Genomic DNA, 21,117 nt, shown 5'->3' on the forward strand with positions numbered 1-21,117 from the left:
AGATTAAATAATTTCTGGTAATACAAATTTTACAAAATTTTATAAGAATCTTAAGAACTCTATCCTTTACTTACTTGCTGAGTTTATTGAAGATATAATTACAAATATTGCAGTAAATAAGAGATGAAAATTTCACTAATCATATGATTAAGCTAATCATGCTTTGAATAACCAGGCCCTGGCCAATATCATGTCATTATTAGGTGAATTTCGTGTGAATTTGGCCTGAAAATGCTTTTTATGAAATTTAGGTTTTGCTGTTTTCAGATACACTGTGAAATCGTGTCATTGTGAAGAAACAAACACTAGGTTTCATTTTCTATTACTTTATTCAATTGTTTCAACAGTTTCAAACACAACTCTGCAAAAAGCTGATGCAGTTACTGTTACTGACGATATTGAATATTCCAGAACCATAATCATAAAACAACTTTCATGCCAAGCTTTTGTTAAACCATTTCACCTCAAAATATTAATTATGTCTTGGTCAAAGTGTGTCTAATCTGGTTTTCTTATTGTAACTCAGACTTATCACCAAACTTATCTTAACTTAAACATGAAATATGCATTAAGGAATGTGCATAATTGGATGAATATTGGTCAGGATCGCGTGAATGAATAAAAACAATATTTTTCTCCGAACTTCAATTGTTTACAAGTGGCATGATTCAAAGTTAGTAAATAATGTTATTATGATAATAAAAATAGAGCAGATAGATAATATTAAAAAAAATCTGGAAATCATAAAACACATGACACTCAAATAAATTTTACACCAGTAACAGAAAAGAGAGACACAATGTTATTGACAAATGAAGTAATTAATTGCACTTAAATATCTTATAAAATATTGACACTAGAAAGAATTACGAGCATTGCATGTTTAGATGTTGATAGCCATTCAATCGTTCTGTCGTCTTGACGAAGGTCTTGTTTCATATCGACCTAAGTCCTATATACAAAGACGACACCACGGCGCAATAATTGGGACTACTTTTTTTGTAAGTGATTAATCTCTCATGTCACTAGATAGAGACATAACAGGCCTTGACCAAAGATGTCATAAAGTGCAGTAAACTTGAATTCCATGTGATACAACGAAACTTCAAATTCCATGTGATACAATGAGACTTCGTATTCCATGTGATTTAATGAAACTTCAAATTTCATGTGACATCATATAAACTTAGATTCCATGTGATACCATGTAACCTTAGATTTCCATTATATCTATTAATGGAACTTCAAATTAATGTGTATAGAGTAACATGAACGATGCAATGAAAATAATGTTTAAGATATTGTCTATATGAAGCTGATTGCTAATTAAGATATTTGCTTATGTAGTATTTTCTTTGACACTCTCTGAAGACAAAATATCATTATTGGAAACATATTACGACAGTAAACATTAAACATATTGTATAAAAATAAAAAGCAAGTGCATGCGGATACTCTATTCAATTAATGTATACAAACAAATAACAAAAGTACAAAGCTATTGGATAAAAAAAGAGTAAGTTAGCCCTTATGTAACAATAGGAAGTGAAATAATATCGGGAACACACATACAGTGGGATTTTGATGAAGGTAGGTTTTGGGTATGCTCTTTACAAATCACATGACGATTGACAACACAAATAAATATCTTACATAATATCACAGTCAATTGCTATAATGGACAACCACATGTCACGAGAGTATATTTTATCACCTTTCCTAAATAAAAAGAAATAAAAAAAAAAAATAAAAAAAAATTCACAGGGAATCTCCATGCTCTTAAAGACATTAGACAAAGCATAACCAACTCATGAAGCCAATGCCTAAAAATGTTATGCTTACTAAAACAAGGATTCAAATGACACCTGGATACTCCCGTTGCATTTCAATGAAAACAGCTAATTTCTGAGAATGTTTCAGGATTTGAATAGAGAACTAATAACATAAAGTCTTACGTTATATATAGTGTCTTCCTGTCAACTGGCTGACACCTTAACGCCTGTCATGAGAGACAATGAGTGAAAATAGATAGGATTATTTGGCGTAGGTTTTCTTCTATCCGATTCGAAAATGTTATGAGTGCAGCTTAGTGGAAAGAATTGGCACTAAGGCAGGTAATCCAGTCTAAGGTGAAAACCGTGATCGACATGTGCATGTTACGGTATGAACACTGTCATCATCATCAGATTCGAAGGAATCTATGCATACCGCGCAGTTATCGGAATGCAACATGAAAAGTATACAATGGCTGTGTCTTTAGAGCAGCAATACTCTCAAAGCTGAAGAAAATGTTTAGAAGAAGGGGAGGGGGGGGGGGCGGACTTGAGCTTGTTTTCTCCAACCTAAAATTAAAACTGCGTCTAATTTTCTCCCTCCTTATTTTACTTTGGGTGTGTTTTTGATGATGACTATCTATAAACAATTGGTGAAAAATGATACGCAAGATTTCAACTGTTGGTTAAAAGGATAGAATATAAAACAGTTTTGTATCTAGATACAGACAAGGAGAGTGGTTTTCATGTTAATATTCCAACATTCCTCTATATGTATCTTATGTCGGAATGACATTGGATGGTGACAATTCTTCAGTGGAAGTGTCATTGAAATGGTAATTCATGTTGAACAGTACTAAACATTTACATGTATAATTCTTAGTATTGTTCTATTGTTTGCCATTTTTGAACTAATAATAAAAACATAATAAAAACATGACTATGAGCATGATAAAAACATGACTAAGAGCGTCCATGCATCTCAAACTCAACAATGTTGGGGAAAACTTTTTTAAAAACTTGAATTATTTTTCTCTCTTTTTGTGTATAATGATATATCTTTTCACGATCCAGCTTGTTTTTCAAGAACTTCTGTAAATCTATTAGCGTAATAAATTATTTATAAATGTCCTACTTTTTCTTTGTCATAGCCATTATCAAACAAACAAACAAACGCTTTTTATTTAAAAAATAAATAAGTATATCTAATAAGCTCCAATAATCCATATATCTGTGCTTGACTCCCCCGTGAGATTTCCTCATCGACCACTTTTCATTTATTATATAGTCGTTTCAATGGAAGGCCAGAAAAAGATAGTTGCTTTCATAAGAGTATATCGATATGACGCCATCTTGAATGACCTTGACGGGTGAATCACGTGCTGACCTTGTTACAAAAGACAGACTCTTTTGCAACGTCATCTAATTGCACTTGATATTATTCGATTATCCTTTCATGAAGAATGTCTTGTTTTGTTTGATAGCTCCGTAATATTGCGTTATAAAACCATCTCAGAATAAAACATTGATTCTTTCTGCTGTAGATAAAACAACTTTGTCTTGACGACACATTTCCATTCATCGTTCGAAGCTGGTAATGAATGGAGCTACACTTTACAAGGTTTAGCTATTGTACTTCGATACAAACAATATTTATTATTGAATTTACAATTTGATCAATGCGGCTTTATATGAGATACTTTCTAGTACATATGTTCTTTTTTGTGGATTTCACAAGCAGCACTAACCACAAAGAATATTTAAGACCACAGTATATTTCACCTCACCTATCAAGAATACACTTAACTCCCATGTGAAACATTCCACAATTTTTTCAGAAACACAAAATAACACATTGTTTATACCCTAACGTTACCATGAGAGTTTCAGTGTCACTCATTTTCATTTAGAGGCGAGTCTAGAAAGGTATCCCTTACTGTCCGTCCGTTGCTCTCGTCCACAACCTCCACGAGAAGTTCCGAGTAGGTTAGCCCCATTCGGACCACAATAGGAGCATTGGTGTCTCTATCAGAAGCGAGAGAAATGTTCATCTTCCCAAGAAAATGGCAGTTTGCTTCTGTTGTGTACAATGGGGATATTTCTCCTGTATGTAAAAACATGGGAAGGGATAGGTACTTTTGCCTTTTTCTATTTACATACAGGCTGGTTTTCGTAACGAAATCACCTATCCGAACATTTTGTCCTTTCGCGATCTGTTCGCTGTATATATCTGTACACAGATCGACGCCGTTTGAGTTAAATCGTTTGTCCTCGTGGTGATCATGCCGATGGAATGGTAATGCTATTGATATTCCATACGAATGCTTTGCATCCATCTTAATAATAGGGCCGAATTCGTGTCCATATAGCACGGCACCTTTCATTACTGCCAATTCCGGATCCTGTGGCATAAGGATGGTCATATCCGGAAACTTCCTTCGCATCAGAGCTTGCATGCTTGCCGCCTTAGCAAATCCTCCGACCATGACGAGCGTCTTTACGTTCCTGCCCTTTTTTGAACTAAGAGACTTCATAACATGTGTCACGATTTGTTCACCGGCAGTTTTAAAGAATCCTTCAAAGATTTCTGGGTCAATATTTATATTGTCCCCATGCATTTTCACGAGGTCACCAAACTCTGAGTTATCTACTTTGAGTTGTAGGGGTTGTTTTGCATTTACTTCATAGATCCTCCTCAATATAGCAGGCACTTTGATTGATACACTTTCTTGGGAGGTCGGGTCAAAAATACGTTTTTTCGACTCGAATTCCTTATGGAGTGTCAACAGATCACCACGAAAACTTTGAGCAAATTTGTCCATCACATCAAAACCAACGACTTTCATCATAAACTCGACAAAGGCGCCATCTACCCGTATCCCTCCAAACACCACCCCGCTGGTTGAGTGAAGCTCATTGATTTTGTTGTCTTCGTCAAACTCGTGGATAGTGGTGTCCACAGTTCCTCCTTTAAAATTGTTAAGCAATGGTTAGATATATTATTGCAAACATTGAAGTATAGTTGACCTATCCTTTTGGTGAGAAGTAAATAATGTTGAATATTAATTAAAAGTAGTTCGTCTTGTTATGACCAAGACCAAAGAGATACTATTTGCAGTAAAAAGACCAATTTCAGTACAGGTTGACGTGTGTGCACTGCCCACCTAGACATATAATCAATATGACCTCAAGATAACTTAACTATCATTTCTAATTACAGGCAGTAAGAAAGGACAGAAACTTACCTCCTAAGTCCACCACCATGTAGTGAAGGCCTTGTTTCTGAATACAAATCATTTCTCCGTTTCTTGTATTGATACGATGGAGGTTACTAATCTGGCAGTACAACGCTGCAGCTTCCGGTTCCGGTACCAGTGTTATTTCCGGTATACTTGCCTACAAAGATATTAACAATGTCAAAATTAATATTCACCATTTATTTAGAATATCTTATTACTTTTTTTCATTTATACATAAAAAACGGAAATATGACAATGTTTACAATATGGCTTTGTGACGAGGTCATAAATTGCTTATTTCGAGCTTATCATTACAACATTGGCGACTCCATGGTATTACATAAAACACATACCTTTTAAGTAAATTCTCCTGTCCAAGTAAACTTGCTGTGCGACCCTGTTCTTGCTTCAAATTTTGCTGAATTTCTTCAGTACAATTTGCAATAAGAATGGGACTACAATGCGGGTCGAAATCACTCTGTAATTTCACTTGACAGGATAATTTAATTTAAAAGTGACGTGTTACAAAAGATAACATGAAGTCCAGACGATCACTATATCATAATAAAAATATTTACTTTTTTATTAACTTAATTATTACTTTGAGATTGACAACACTATATAAATAATATAGTACCTGCTTGGCTGCCAGTTTAAGGAACTGTTTGCCATCATCTGACCACTCAGCTGGATGCGTAATGACCCACCGGAAGTTGAAATTTTCCATTACCCATTGAACCGTGCAGTTTTTCATTGTGGTGGCCAGGTTCTCTACCAGGGCAGACTTGAGTGTTTTAATAACAGTCCCAAATATCATGGCGGCTCTCAGTGGCTTGCCTGTGTCGTCTTGGATACTGGTGGTCGAGTTCAGGTTCTTGATAACACAGAAAAAACTTAATAATTCCGATTCATGTACAGACAAATGTATTTCTTAATTAATTCAATATGTTATGCACCATCGAAACAGGCGCACATTATCATATTCCAAGCACTTTAAATTTTTGTCGTGATCCATTTTTTTTTTTTTTTTTTTGCAAACTAGACCGATAGTACATTGCTAATTTTAATCTTTGAACTAAATCCCAATGTACGAGTTTTAAATATTTTGTATTATAATGTAAATGTCGTTCGCAAACAGGTTATCTGAACTAAAAGTGAATTATTGAGGGATTACAATTATATAGTGTCATCTTACTGAATCAGACTGCCGGACATCATGCACAGTTTATACTGACACTAGGAAGGCAGAATGAAAAAAGTTGAAGCGAATTCATTAATATATGATTTTATTTAAAAATAATCCTCATAGGAATACAAAACGATAAAACAACAAGTAGTGATTAATTTTCATAAATCATGCTGTATGATAGCAGCCATATACTGGATATTATCATAGTCAAGGGATATCATAAAAAGGTTTTATCAAAGACCAAACAAACCTAATCATTTTTCAGTTTGTTTCCGTTGGTAAATGTAAGTAAACAATAAAAAAATTCTAAATAAAAGGTGGAAAAAATCAATTCATTAAAAATTGAAATGAATGGAACCGCGCATTCACAGAACAGCACAACTACTAAGTAGTTTATTTTTGTACATAAAACTCGTATACCCTTATACCAATTGCTGTTAATTTTCGTGCCATAAGGCTTGAATGATAATGTCAATAACTTAAGTGACCTACATAGGAATTGTCAAGTTCTACAAGCGTGGTAGTGACATTGATGAAGTATATGTACACTAGACAAATTCTCTGTAAAATTAATGCGGAAGTAGTTTCAACGATCAGGCCACATTAGCGGAGATATAGGACCGACGTCAATACACTGTATTGATCCTTACGAGATAGGAACGCAGGTGAATATAGATAAACAGGATAGCAGTCGTATCCATGGTTTGAAGTCTTTACAGTCAGCTGCGCATGCGTGCACTTGACAACATGGTTACCTACTAAATAATGCAGTCACGTCAAGCAATTGTGAAGCAGTTCTAAGTACTGATTATCGATAATCCTTACGGCTGGGTTCCCTGACTGTCAAGGTATTTTACATACATACACTATATACACAGTTTACCATTAGGATCACTCTCAATATTTCCAGGGTTTACAATCACTGTCGTTATACCAACTCCTGGAATATGTCGTTACGAAACTGAAGTAGTTTTGTGTGTGTGCGAGAGCAATTAAGAAAGGTAGTTAATGAACATCGAAAGTATTAGGTTGATATTGTGGTTGACTATATGGCTGTCACTGTCTCTTTAATTTCCAAATCTATGCAGACTTGTGGTTGATCAGGTATATTTCTATGGGGTGGATACGATGATAGCGATAATCGTAATACCGATAATTTTCGTTAAAACATTTACACGTGTGTTTTTCCATTTCTACACGTGAAAAGATGTCTCCGTCTCCAACGTTGCTTGTGATTGGATATCAATTGGAATCTTTGAACAATTTGACTGCAAAATTTGTTGCGAAGGCCTTTATTAAAGAGATGATCCACCGCCGACGAAGCATAAATGAAAAAATAGAAATAAAATCATGAAATTATACTAACTTCATCAGTCAGCACCGCCATCTTGAATCGCCGGAAGTAGTACCAACCCCCATTGACCTTGTCGGCTGCTAGTTGACTGTACTTCCATTCTGCCTCATACCCAAACGAATGGAAACGTTTTTCAGGTGTGAACAGAACAGACGTTGGTGTTTTCATGGTTGTTAAACGAGGATTGCCTGATATCCATGTTTTATTTACAAACATGGCCGTTCTGTCCTTAACCAGATCGTCCACGATTCCAAAACTATACCCTGAGTAAGTGGAGCCAATGTCAATGGCGGCGATAATATCCGCCATCCCACCATTTATACCGGCAGGGGAGGAACGTACTCTGAAAAATATCGTTGTACGATTATATAAAACAGTAAAACACGGTTATAACGAACCTCTGAGGACCAACGAATTTACTTAATATTATGATTATATAAAAACAAGTGTAACAAATTACCATCAGCATAAAAGATAACTGACTTTTACCCTTAAATAATTATCAAAATATACACGGTGTGGGATTTTGAAAGTCTTTGCTACTTGATGTAATTAAACACACTCAAAGTATGGCAAATTGAATATCAATCAATATTCAAACGTTAATGAGGCTACATCTTGTACTTAATTCTTCTTTCGCAAACATCCTTTTAGGAAAACTGAAAATACTCCACAGTAACTCTTCCAGAGGTTAAGAAACAAATCATGTGTTAGGGAACTTTCATTAACTTCTGTAATTTTTCATATGATGAATTTTAAGTTAATGAATTTCTTAAGTTTATGATTTCCCGTGAAACTAGAACCATAACTCGTTATTGATGCTCGGAACCTAAATGAAAAAGTTACATCACAAAATGGAAACATATTGGACCGTGTTTTCTTTTTCCTGGTCATTTGCCAGTTTTTATACTAATGGTATTCGTTAGACATTAAGATGCTAAATGAGTTATCACAGAAATCAACATAGTTAGAAGTGTAAAAGGGCACATGTCTTACTTTGCTAGAGATTCCCTCCCCCCGGAGTCAACAGATCTGTGTTGCCTCATTTCGTCATCTGGAGTGGGCTCCTGTGGAATCTAATGGAGGAAAAATGAAATATATTTAAATAATGTCATAAAGTATAAACTATCCTCTCATTGTCTAGTTGATATTTAATTTCTTTGTGTCATGTTTCCACGACGACTGGCGTCGCCAACATACTACAACATAGAAAAAAGTGATACAGAAACAAGGGGAAGGAAGGAATATGATGTTTTGAAGTGAAAACAAAAAATCTGTAACACTTTGAGCTATGAAATACGTGTAACAATAAGGCTAGGCACCGGGTGATGTTATGTAGGTTACTATTTTCTCTTCTTGGAATAACAGAATCATAAACTGTCAGAACGTTTATGATTTATCTATCAATTAAAACTTGTCATTATTTATGTCTTTCCCAAAACCATTAACTTGATTTGTGATTGTATAGAATTTCTTCTAAAAAATATTTCATTTTAATAATGCAGGAACAATACTGCCTGTATTTCATGAATGCTGTAGAATATCTCATTTGCAGGTAACTTAGCATACGTTTGGTTTGCTAAGGAGTTTAGCTTCTGTATGGATTTAACTTATAAATTCATATTTAGGTAAGAATAGAAAATGTCAGAAAATATGCTTCAGTGTGATCTATTATAGGGTAGTGTGTCTTACATTCTTCTAAAAATAATTATTTTTAGCTGGAAAATAACTCTACATCAAATATCTGTATTATGCACATGTGGCATCCTTGGTACTTAATATTGAATTTCATCATAAATTATTATGGATTAAACTTACAAAAACATTTAGATATGGATATAGGGGCAAATGTTTGCCCGTGTCCATCATTTTACTTATTACTTATTATTTCGTAATTAATTTCAATTAACCTGCCCATTGACCTGAATAGCAAAGCTTACAGTATCGGTTTTAGCGTTTAATCAATTATAAAAAAGTTTGAGGTTTCAAAACTCGAAATAACAAATCTAGAATACCGTATAAAACGGAAATAAGAAATGGTGCCCATGAACCTGTTCATTGCTTTGTTTTCGTATCTTGTTCGGGACGTCGTCAGGTTGATGAACTTTAGAATTGCCCTCATTTTCAATCAGCAGCTGGTCCTCGCTTGGTTCCAGGTTCACCTCTTTGACAGTCTTTTTCCTTCGAAGGGGTTTTAAGTTGACCGGTTCTTCGTAAACAATGGCGTTTTGGCCCAGGTTCGAGGACTTTTTCTTCACCAGCTGCTTTTTCTTCGGGTTTTCACTGTTGGGTCTTGATGATGCCTTATTGAGGTTCGTCTGCGACTCTTTCCGCTTTACAGTGGCACCACCCTTTAACGGCATGTTGATATATATCTAGATCTTCACTAATATGGACAAAGTCTTTCACAACGCAGTGCAACTACACGTCATGGTTCAAATCCAGGTACATTCCCAGTTTTGGCTCCACCACAAATGTCCCAAAACAACCATGGGAGTGAGTAATCCACAAAGCCAACGCAGTAGGAAGCACAAGTTTGTATTTGCAGTTCAGTTATTTCAAGGCTAAACCTCAGTTAGTCTCCAGAAGAAGTGGTAGATTGATTGTATATCTCACATACAATACTACTTAACTAAATACATCATTTGATATATAACCATCCCATGGCGTGTTTCACGGTAACCAACCAGAACTTGTATCATCCCAAAACGTCTGTTAAAGACACAGGTTGATGTAGATCTGTTGATAACCCTTCAGTGTCTCACTGTAGCAATGGTATGGTGTTGCAATCCTCAGTCAGTGTAATAAATGTATAATGAATTGTACATGCGCATCCTTATGCCTGCCTATAATTGTTTCCAATTAGCATACGTCATTTGCCATGGCTTTGGTTGTGACACTGAATTTATCTGGCTCCAGAACTGGCTTCGCTGACGTGCCGCTAAGGACAACAGACCAACAACGGTACAACTACGATAGATACATCACATAAAAAATGTATGCCTCTCTCTGCACCATTAGGCATCAATATAAAAGGGATATTGACATATTGCACGATTTGTTTTTACTTTTTTTTTATTTTATTTTTATTTTTTACATTTCATGACCTCCTTCATTGTTCATTGAAGCAGAGAAGATTGCTAATTTTGTTCAAAAGTTGAAATAAATCATCGAAACGACATTATTTTACCCAGTCACGATCACGTACACAGTATTTGCGTAACACCGCCAGTTAAACCTCATCCATTCCTCATGAAATATTAACAATGACAAAGTGTCAGTCGATGCCTATCATGGCTATTGTTCGGTCGTATGCGCATAGGTCCATTTTTTATTCATTTGGAACAGTTTAGGTCCCCATATATAAGATATTACATTATTTGCTGATTCAGCAAGCATGCCTCCATAAACGATATTCAGCCATCAAACTGAATACTTAGTGCGTAAATTAAAGATAACAAATATATACCACTCTATTTGAGTAATCACAAGTCGAAAAATAATTAAAAAGACAGCACAAAAAATAACAGAATAAAAGAATAAAATAAAAAAATAATAAAAAATGTAAGTTAGTTGTGTAAATGATTTAAAATCTTGAAATTATGCCACTTTTCATTCAATTTTGCATGTAAAAACCATTTTGATTGGCTTGCAATCTATTTCATCGTCTCATAATATAGAAAAATGACGTCACCGTTTGTAACGATTACTCTGATTGGCTGATAAATTGCGGCGGTTAAGAGGTTTATTTACTCTCTTGTTTTTCATGACATTAAAAGTATATTCAAATTAGTTACTAATAAAAAGTGGTTTGACATAGCCAAAAACCATTTTCGGTTAGAGCATATTTGTACCTGATCAGAAACTGTAGCTCGTTAAATGAAATTGATGTTGTTGAAAGATGTAATTATCGTATCAAAGTATTGGTTGTGATAAAATTATTATAATTGCTTTACGTTTCTATCCAGCATCATAAATGAGAAGCTGCAAAGATGGGGTACAGATCTTACCATCTTGCAAGTATAATTGTATGCTAACATGTATTCATGTCCATGTTAAAAAGGAGACAAAACAGTGGCGTAGAAAGATGAAACGTAATGGGGGGAGGGGGGGGGGGGGGCAAAGGTCCTTAATATTTTGTAACCCCCCTCCCCCGCATCCACAGGAGGAATTAAATTGATTAAATTTGGGTTGAAAAAGACATGTTTCCCCCCAGGAAAAAATTGTAATATAGTAAAAACTCTGGAAAACTTCTGACAATAAGCATATAAAGGTTGCAGTACATACCTATAGAAAGCAATTCTTAAATATAAACTAGCATAAATGGGATCGGAGTCATGAGGTTGGGTTACTAAATAAGTAGGGAGTAATTTCGTTATCACCGTACAATGACTATCTGTTCAAAAAGTTATCTGTTGACTGGGAAGGAACAATGCTCTTCTCAGCTCATACGCAGTACCATTTTATTGGTCAAATAATCTGCCGCTGAAACAACATCTGACCGATGGTATACGATAGGCCGCCAGACCCTAAGTTGTTGATAAGACTTTCTCAGCAGTTCTTTTCTAGATTATCTTTCCCTAATTTGAAACTAGACATGTAGTAAAGAGAAAAATAATCAAGCCAAGTTTTAGTGATTTTCCCCAATATTCTAGAGACTGGTAGCCAAGTCTACAATGGTATAAGTAAAGCCTACTGAACACACCCTGAACACTCATGAGGCAAAAGTAACATATGAATGGTCACTCACGCGGTGATCTATTTTCACGAAATACGCAAAAACCCATTGTTTTTCAATATATGAATTAAATTAGAGACTGTCACCCACTGAAATTTAATATATTACCAATTATCTAAGGGATCTCATAACGTAATTGATGGTCACTGAAAAAATAATACGTTCATACTATTCATATGAATAAATGAGCAGGGGACTTTATGGATTGCATGTTACATTGTCATTTTCCCTTTGAAACGTTACGCATTGTTCATTGCATTATTCTATTTGATCAATGTTGTATAATGCCATAGACATATCTATTTGTCAGGTTGTCATATGTTCTGAACGATAACGCTGTTGTTATAATGACTGTAGCTAAACAGAAAAAAGTCCAAAACCACTTAACCAATTGTATGAAAACAAAACACCTTCCCAACATGTATATAAGGTAGAGGAGATAAGTCAGGATGAGATAAAAATTTGTCTTTATTTAATTCAATCATTTTAAAATATGTTTTAAATTAAGTGAATCAATGAGTATTGTGGAAAGTTTTGATTATATAAAACGCAGATTTTTTAAACTGCATAATTTATTACTGTTAATTGATCTGACTAAAAATTAGGAAAAGAAAAACCTGTATTATAGCCCCTTTCTAATGACTCGAAATGGCAATTTGAAGACTCTGTGCATAACAACACCTGGCTATAAAGATAATGTTTTCCCGGTCCCTTATGTGGTCTTTATAGACAGGTTTGAGTGTATATTCAAACAAAACAAAAGTTTCAGAGAAAATTATCAATATTTGTTCGATAGGATAGACAATCCCTGGAGTTTGACAGGTTCAAACAAAGAATCATTAAAATTTCTGTTATGAAAAGCCAGCGATAAGTTTCATAATTGACTGACCTAGTTTATATTTACAGAATAGTTTGTTTAACATTAATGTGCTCGTGTAGCTAAACATGTGGATATCTAAAAATAGCCCACGAACAAAAGATTTGGCTTCCCAAAACACTTGAATCATACCATAGCAAAAGATACCATAGTATCGAAACCTTAGTACACTTTTGTGTGTGGCCTAGAAATGTTCAAAGGAAAGGATTAAAGCATGGCACATAGAGAGAATATCATTAATAATAATATCAAAGCAAGGCCATAAAAATTTAAGAACACAAAGATACAGTCATACCTGTGTATAAAGACCATCCAATATAATATCATTTGGCAATACGGATATAAAATTATCCTTATAACCTAATGATATTATATACAGAGCAAATGATAATTTTATATCCTTATAGCCTAATGATATTATATACAGAGCTATGTAGGTTGAAATTGTTGTGTGGGGGTAAAGCTATTTTAGTAATATAAAGAATTTAAAAATGAACAAAATATAGCCAAGTCTGTCCATATAACAATGAAGTCTTATAGGCCATTTATCTTCACACACACTACAAATTATTATGTTGAAATTGTCATTCGAGACCAGGAGAAAGTGGTTTTATTAAGCAGGTGGTTTGTATACAGAGTCGTTAGTCATGGCAGCTTTGACTACAAGGATATCAATATAATAAATAATAATAAATAGGATAGAAAGAATATCAATGAGTGATTAAAAGAGTGACAAAATGTGTTTGAGACAGAGGTATTCTTCCCTTGTCTACAAACAGCGAATGGTAATTCCGTGTAGGAGATGGTAACATCTGATGAAGTAACACATGTTATATGTTTAGATACATGTAAGTAGGCGTAATCACACTTCACGGTACATCCATGGGAGTTTAATTTGGACCTATGAAATTGTGATCTGTGGCATGCAACATGTTCTGCTTTTATAATCGGAAGGAGCCAATCGCTAACGTAATTAAAAAATGCATTTCTAAGGAGATAAGGAAGTCCTTGTATTTATTAAGCAATTTTATGTTTAATTATCGCAATATTTGCTCTTACCATAGACCTGTCCTTCATATCAAGTTCGTGTGGGGGTATAGCTATTGTTTCATACAGAGCACGTATATCAGCGAATCGACATAATGTAGAATTCTGTGGCTGAAAATCAATATCGTGAATCATTTATGACGTCATTTTTGGAGTAGTTTTTTTTCTTTAGGGGTTGCTATGTGTTTAGTTCAATAAAATTGTAATTTGACGACAAGAAGGAAATAATCAGTAAAACAACAAATTAAAGATAGTTACTTTATGGTGACCGGACCACTGTAGAACTCCCTTGAATTGAATAATGATACATTGTAATACTGTTGAAATGAAATTAAGAAGAAACATTGTCCATCTAATTCATTTGCTACTTTTTTTGTATTCCATTCCTCAGTATATCTATATGGCCTGGTCTTACAATATATATTTAGGTAATTTCTATGACGATTACATTAACACTAAAATGATTAGATAGTAGTTATTATAACCTTTGTCTTCACGACGACGTAACTTTGCGTTTCCATACCTATTTTTTCACTATGATGTAGTTTCATTATTTACGGTTTAAAAATAATGTGATAATATACACATTTATATAAAACATATCTTATTTGCGATTTTTCTTTTTCAATTTTGCAACGAGGGTGTAATTTCACGATTTATAGTTTGAAGAAAATCTCTATTCAGTTGTAAAATATTTCGCGAAAGATATTTGCCGCCGCGAAACACATAAAATCTAATTTCACTTGGAAATGCGTTTGTTAACAGTATTTTTTGTCATATTACATGTCAGCTTGTAAGCCAAAGCACTCTTATCAAGAACAGATTTAAAACTAACAAGCAGTTGTTTACATTTTATTTAAGCTATAAATTTGAAACAGTATTTTCATTCCCAAAATAAAACTGATAAAAATAAAAATAGTAATTGCAGTAACCAATAATAGAACGGGTATAATAACCAATAATCACGCACCTGTCTGAGCAATTTATGCGCCATTACAGATATCCTCATTAAGCAAACCTACTTTGAAAATTAATAATTCAGGGAATCAATTTATTGATTTGATACTATGGACTCAACTGCAATGCACAGTGTTTCAATAATGATAGATAATTGTGTGAAATTGTCTATATATCACAATGATATATTCATTATAATTAACTTTATTTCATGTTACACTATCGTCAATATATGGATGTTATCTATTTTAAACCCCTGTGCAAATAAGCATGCAATCGACTTCAATGTCAATATCTCATATTACTGATATCGTTTATTATGAAAATTGAATCAATTATTTTCTGATATTATCACATAAATACTGCACTATTTGACTAAAGCGTCTAGACGCCATTGTACATAAAACTTCTAAGTGTCAAATAAATTTTGAAATGTCTCGATGCTAACTTTTGATGAGTATTTGGGCTGTATTTACAGCTGACATGTAAGCTTAAAGATAATGTCAGCAATGACACAAAATAGATTTACATAATCTATAACATGACTACCTGATGGAAAACAAGAATATGAACTAAAAGACGTAGAAGAAATATGTAATTATATTTCGAAAGAGATGTTCTGAATTATAAACATGTATAGGTGCTGTGATCAATTTTCTGGATTTTGACCATTATTATCAACAAATAAGGACCTATCCCTGTTCATGACAACCCGGGTTCCTGTTTTAATACGTGACATATCTATATATTGTTGTGTAATCTTAATACAGAGATTTTATCTTTCCCTAGCCCGGGTAACCGTATCCTGCTCTACAAACATGAATCAACCAAAACATGCCGTATTCGTCCAGCTCCAGCAACCATGAAAACATTGACACAGTGAGCTGGAAGCGCAAATAGGGAGGTCGCCCATTGTTTCATTCACCTTACCAATACACGTCTCCAATACAAATATGCTTTTATTGATTAGCCATTACTGTACCAGGTCAAAGGGTTTTACAAATAAACATCGGCAAATTAAATCATGCCAATAAAGACAATTGATTGTTACTGTATGGGCATAGGACATTGTATTGTTATATACAATAGAGAAACTCCCGATCAGACTGTTAAAATTGTTCGTACGAATCAATGAAATGATTCGAATTCACAGTATTAAATGTATTGTTTATATTGATTAGTTTGTAAGCGCCAAGGTAACCGTGATCAGGCAAAGCAGTATCGTGATCAATGTTGCGTTTTTAATTGACCACTTCTGAATAGCTGATTACCCTAATTTGAAGTTTTCCTATTGTTGAGGGCGGTACAAGTGAAAAGGTTGTATAATACACGCGCAATACTACTCAGTTTCATCTAAAGTGGTTTACGAGAAGGTTCATTTATGTTATATTATGGCCATCCCTCTAAGCACCCTGTGGGCATTCTCAACATCCCACACTATCGAATATACGTTGAAATGAAAAAACATCGTTCATAAGCTACTCAAGGCACACATTGATAGTGCGACTCAGCGTATGTAACATGGATCACTAACTAGGAAATGTTTGTTTTGCTTTTTAAATGATGACTAAGACTAGCATGACATAATTTGTTTACAAAAAGAAAAACATTTTAAAAAATCTTGAAAGATCATGTCCAAAGGTTGTTCTGTTTAGACCTGAAAAGGGTTTTAATATAATTTTAGGCAAGCCTATCTGAGAACGCAGCAGTTAATCCAATCATTTGTTTGTTAGTTTTTAACTGTTATCAATTAGTTAACAAATAACGAATTTTTAACGGTGACATAATTATCCCCCTTACCTGGCTATTGATTTGTTCTTATTGCTTGTTGTGTCCATTGACTTATTGTACTTCTAGAAAAAAAGTGTATTAGAATCATAGACTAACTGAATTTCTGGCAGTGAGTTTATAACAAGAAAAACAATATTAAGAAAAAAATACTTCTAGGTTCACTTTGTGCAAAATTACATAACTGTAGCTACAAAATATATCTCAACGTCATTCTCCGTTACCAGACGGAAAATTCCGAAGCAAATCGTCACGTAAAACGGCCTTTAAGTTAGGATTCAACAAAAATCGTAAATGTAAGATTCTGGTAGGTATAAATTGGAAGGTTTATCTTCCACTAATGTTTTCTTTTCGAATTTTTTAAAGTATAACTTGTTTGTAATCACGCGAGAGTGTGATTTCGCATACTGTCTTGCGCAACGCTGGATCTTGTTGTGATTTCCGTTTCCTGTTTACGAGAAAGTTTTCCAACTCTACATATATGGATGATTTACATAGATTAACGTTACCAAGATACCTCTAATACAAGAGTTCGCTGCGCTCTCTAAAACACAGAAACTAAATCAAAGCAAAGCAATAATGTCTGTCCCCAACAAATGCAGATTTGTCATTTGCGAAACCCGATTGGTTTAAATTTTCAAAATCATTGTTTGATAGCCACTACCAAAGTCATTTTAAAAACATAGGGAGACAGATAGGACACATTGCACCATTTGTGGGAAATAGGGGTACATGTATCTGTACCGTTTGTCTATTAAACGCAACGTTTCTTTTAAGATATAAACACATCTTCGCCACCCTTGAGAGGCTACGGATATATGGAGATTTCATGGTTTCCATATATTTTGTAAAAACATGACGAAACTAAACAGGCCTAGGCCAATAGCACTTTTATAAAAAAATACATACTATCATCAAATAAGCAAATTTTAAAATTGAAAGTATATTAAAATAAAAGCTAAACGAATGAGTTTCGGTAAAACTGTTTCTATGAATGCTATATTACTATACTTAGTGAAGTTTGAGAAAATCGTCTGGGTTTTGACCATTATCTAGGAAACGATACATTAGTGCTTCATTAGCACAAGTAGGACACTGTTTGATATTATGCCTACAGTAGTCGTTTGTCTACTGTTGTTTCTCTAACATCTTAAAATTAACATTTGAGACAAGTTTCCAGATTTCTATTATCATCGTTTTACGCTGAGCTTCTTGTGGAAAGTAGAAATCTACAGGTCAGTACTTCACAAACCGCATTCACACTACCCATTAACCTTAATCGATTCTCATTGGTTGTATGATCATGACCTGAACTGGAGGTATATGTAGGGTATCTATCATATCTCCGATCGCCAGACATATATAATGCATGGTATGTCGATAGTGCGTGATGTGGAATCATTTCCCGTTCAGGTATTAGGTCTCCCATTAGTATAAATCACAGATTTATTAGGATTATCGGTCTAGATTAGGTTATATGATTGGGTTTTACAGGAATAATTAATAAATAGTATTATATAAATATAATAAGATATTTATGAATGCACGGTAATCATTTAGAGCCTTTGATCGCGAATGTTATGTCGAATACAACGAACACTCGTGATATTTTATATGCGAAAAGAAATTGTCTAACAGTACCTTTTGATTTAGTTTTAAAGTCTGCCAGCGGTCAAGGAAAGGGCTATATTTTAAATGGCTGCTGATGTAAATATCTTCATACAATCGACCCGAGGCAGATAGTAAACCGGCAATGTTTGATTACAATACATCGAGTCAACGCACTATTCAGAAGGATCTATTACTACATGACCACATGTGTAATCGCATTTCGAATATACATTTCACATTGAGGATATTAACACTTCTCCATTTCACCACTCAGTAACTGCCGTAAACCGGTTTATTTTCGCGTATGGATACGGTACTATCAAATGATTCCGTGATTATCGGCTTCACTGACAAACATGTATTCATATTACTTTTTTACAAATATTTGCGAACTATTTGAATTCGATTTTAATTCGAGTCCCTCCTGAAATAACAATTTGTAAAAATCGAATCTGAAGTTATGTAAGCGATTGCGACCATCTGCAGTAGCATCCATCACATATTTAGGTTTATAAAAAAATTGAATCACGTGTTGTTCTTCCTAACAACTAATGATAACATGTTTTGATGCCATCATCCATGCATATACAATAAGATTCATATATATTAAAAGGTTATTGACGTTCTTTGTTAAAGTACAATATACTTTAATGCTTTTTACGTATTCAGAACATTTAGTGCAGATAATTTCTTGCGTGGAATATTTAAAAACTCAGTTTTTGGAATACTAATACATAGTCGACTTTCGTGTTAAAACGCTTCTGTTTTGAAAAATACGTAGATAAAATTTTAAATACAGATTTTGAAATATGAACAATGTCTTCTTCAAATCTGTCTTTGAAACGTACATCACGATCCGATATGGATAGTTTCTTTCTCTCGGTAAGAAAAGTCTATAGAAAAAAGGACTAACGATACCTGGTATACATGTATAGTCTTCATTTTAAGCAGAAATTAAACTTGAAAGTGTTACACGCATAATGTACGTAGATAGACGTAGTAATATCTTTAGAAACACTTTGTTTTTAGATTGCTTACACCCCAGCTTTGTCCGGCGTACGTCGCCGATGAATCAAACCCTACCTCTTTTGGAACACTTAGTTATTTCTTTACACATTTAACAGTAATCTTTCATATGTTTTCCTATTGAGATCTTTCCAGTTTTACAGATCGATTCTGGGTCAATTGCTCTTCATTAATATGGCATCCTCTATCCTTATCGGTCTGACACACATGTTGTTGACCATGTAATTGCAATTTAACTCTTGATAAAACAAGACACGCTCGTCAAACGATATATAATGTTAGTTACGATTTGAATTGAAACTGTTGATAAAGGTTTGATTACTAAACTCTAGTCACAGCAGAAGAAAAATAATATCAAATTTTTTTTTTCAAGAACATTTGTTTTTTTCACACATCACGGTATATAGGGCAGTAGTTATAAAAAATGAATGACGATAGCTATTCTGACAGTTCTAATACGACATATTGAAATCCCAAATGAAACGACAAGGTTAAGTTTAATGACATTCGAACAGAGAACGCGTTTAACATAAGTTTAAGTGAGAAGTAAATGGAGCAGGCAAGTCATTTTTACAATTCTATCAATAAAGCAAATGAAATATTCATTTGAACACCATTTGAATGGTAACTCTGTTTCATCTTACGTTTATGTTCACTCTAAACTAACCGTATAATTCGACAGCTTTCTGTACGAACTCAACAATCAAGAATAACATTCATTTCGAGGATTTCTGAACTGTTTCGTTATTTGTCAATGTAGCTTAGAAAAGTAATAAAGTAGTGTTTGGTAGTCTAATTACCGACAAATAAACAAAATTTGCCTTTTGAACCATGTCTTATTCAACTAATGAAGATTATTTTGTATAATTTTCCCAAGAAAGCATGTCAATGATAAGTTAATTTCCCATATTCCCGAATGATAAGTCGTGTTAACAACAAAAGAAAAAATAAATTATTAAATCTAAACAGATTAATTTAAGATTTCAAAATTTCTTATGAAGAGCAAAAGGGAGAAATCGAAGTGAATTCCTGATGGACAGATTTCTAGCATAATCCAGTGTTTACCAAGATCAAAAGACATACCAGTGAAGATTCCAGAATATATGACAATATATATTAAGTTCAAATTTAAAACACAGAAAGAATTAACAGAGGTTTATTAAAGAAGATACTTACATTTTAGCTCATGCTGTCATTTCCTTTAATTGGTATTTGTATACATCCATTGCCGTCATAAAAGCACATGTGAGATATCCCATCCGTCTCTGCACTGGCTATCACTCCTGAAGCACGACAAATTTAAACTGGTATATACCCGATACAGCTTTATACGACCATATCGATTGAAGGGATATCGATCGGAATTTCTAACATAACATTGTGGCTATCGATCGAGATGTTGGACTACAGCGTGTTGAATTGTTACATGCACTTATGGCGAACAATAGTGTACATTTGTTCTCAGAAAATCTGACAGGACGCTAAAGACAGACTCATACATACAGATATATATATACAT

The 21,117-nt window shown here is 34.0% G+C and overlaps 1 protein-coding gene across 2 annotated transcripts; it reads right to left on the bottom strand.

The window, feature by feature from the left end:
* Nucleotides 1–310: 310 nt before the first annotated feature.
* On the bottom strand, nucleotides 311–20,890 carry LOC138327593 (heat shock 70 kDa protein 12A-like). Of its 2 annotated transcripts, none has more exons than XM_069273802.1 (6): nucleotides 20,775–20,890; nucleotides 8,551–8,630; nucleotides 7,567–7,897; nucleotides 5,649–5,885; nucleotides 5,018–5,168; nucleotides 311–4,740 (listed from the first exon to the last, which is right to left on the bottom strand). In XM_069273802.1, exons 2-6 carry the CDS (start codon nucleotides 8,598–8,600, stop codon nucleotides 3,665–3,667), a joined length of 1,845 nt encoding a protein of 614 aa, XP_069129903.1. In that variant the 5' UTR covers nucleotides 8,601–8,630; nucleotides 20,775–20,890; the 3' UTR covers nucleotides 311–3,664. The 2 variants fall into 2 exon arrangements, with proteins under 2 accessions (XP_069129903.1, XP_069129902.1); XM_069273801.1 differs by lacking the exon at nucleotides 20,775–20,890 and adding an exon at nucleotides 9,606–11,281.
* Nucleotides 20,891–21,117: the final 227 nt, after the last annotated feature.

This window comes from Argopecten irradians, chromosome 7 (genome assembly GCF_041381155.1).
Source record: "Argopecten irradians isolate NY chromosome 7, Ai_NY, whole genome shotgun sequence".
Lineage (NCBI taxonomy): Eukaryota > Metazoa > Mollusca > Bivalvia > Pectinida > Pectinidae > Argopecten > Argopecten irradians.

What these genes read in the sequence shown, in the direction of transcription:
- LOC138327593 (XM_069273801.1), bottom strand. Translation starts at nt 9,917, where the DNA reads ATGCCGTTAAAGGGTGGTGCCACTGTAAAGCGGAAAGAGTCGCAGACG. An exon ending in GAAAACAAAGCAATGAACAG is followed by an intron (nt 8,631 to 9,605) that starts GTTCATGGGCAC and finishes TTCCTCCATTAG; the next exon opens with ATTCCACAGGAGCCCACTCC. An exon ending in GGGAGGGAATCTCTAGCAAA is followed by an intron (nt 7,898 to 8,550) that starts GTAAGACATGTG and finishes GATATTTTTCAG; the next exon opens with AGTACGTTCCTCCCCTGCCG.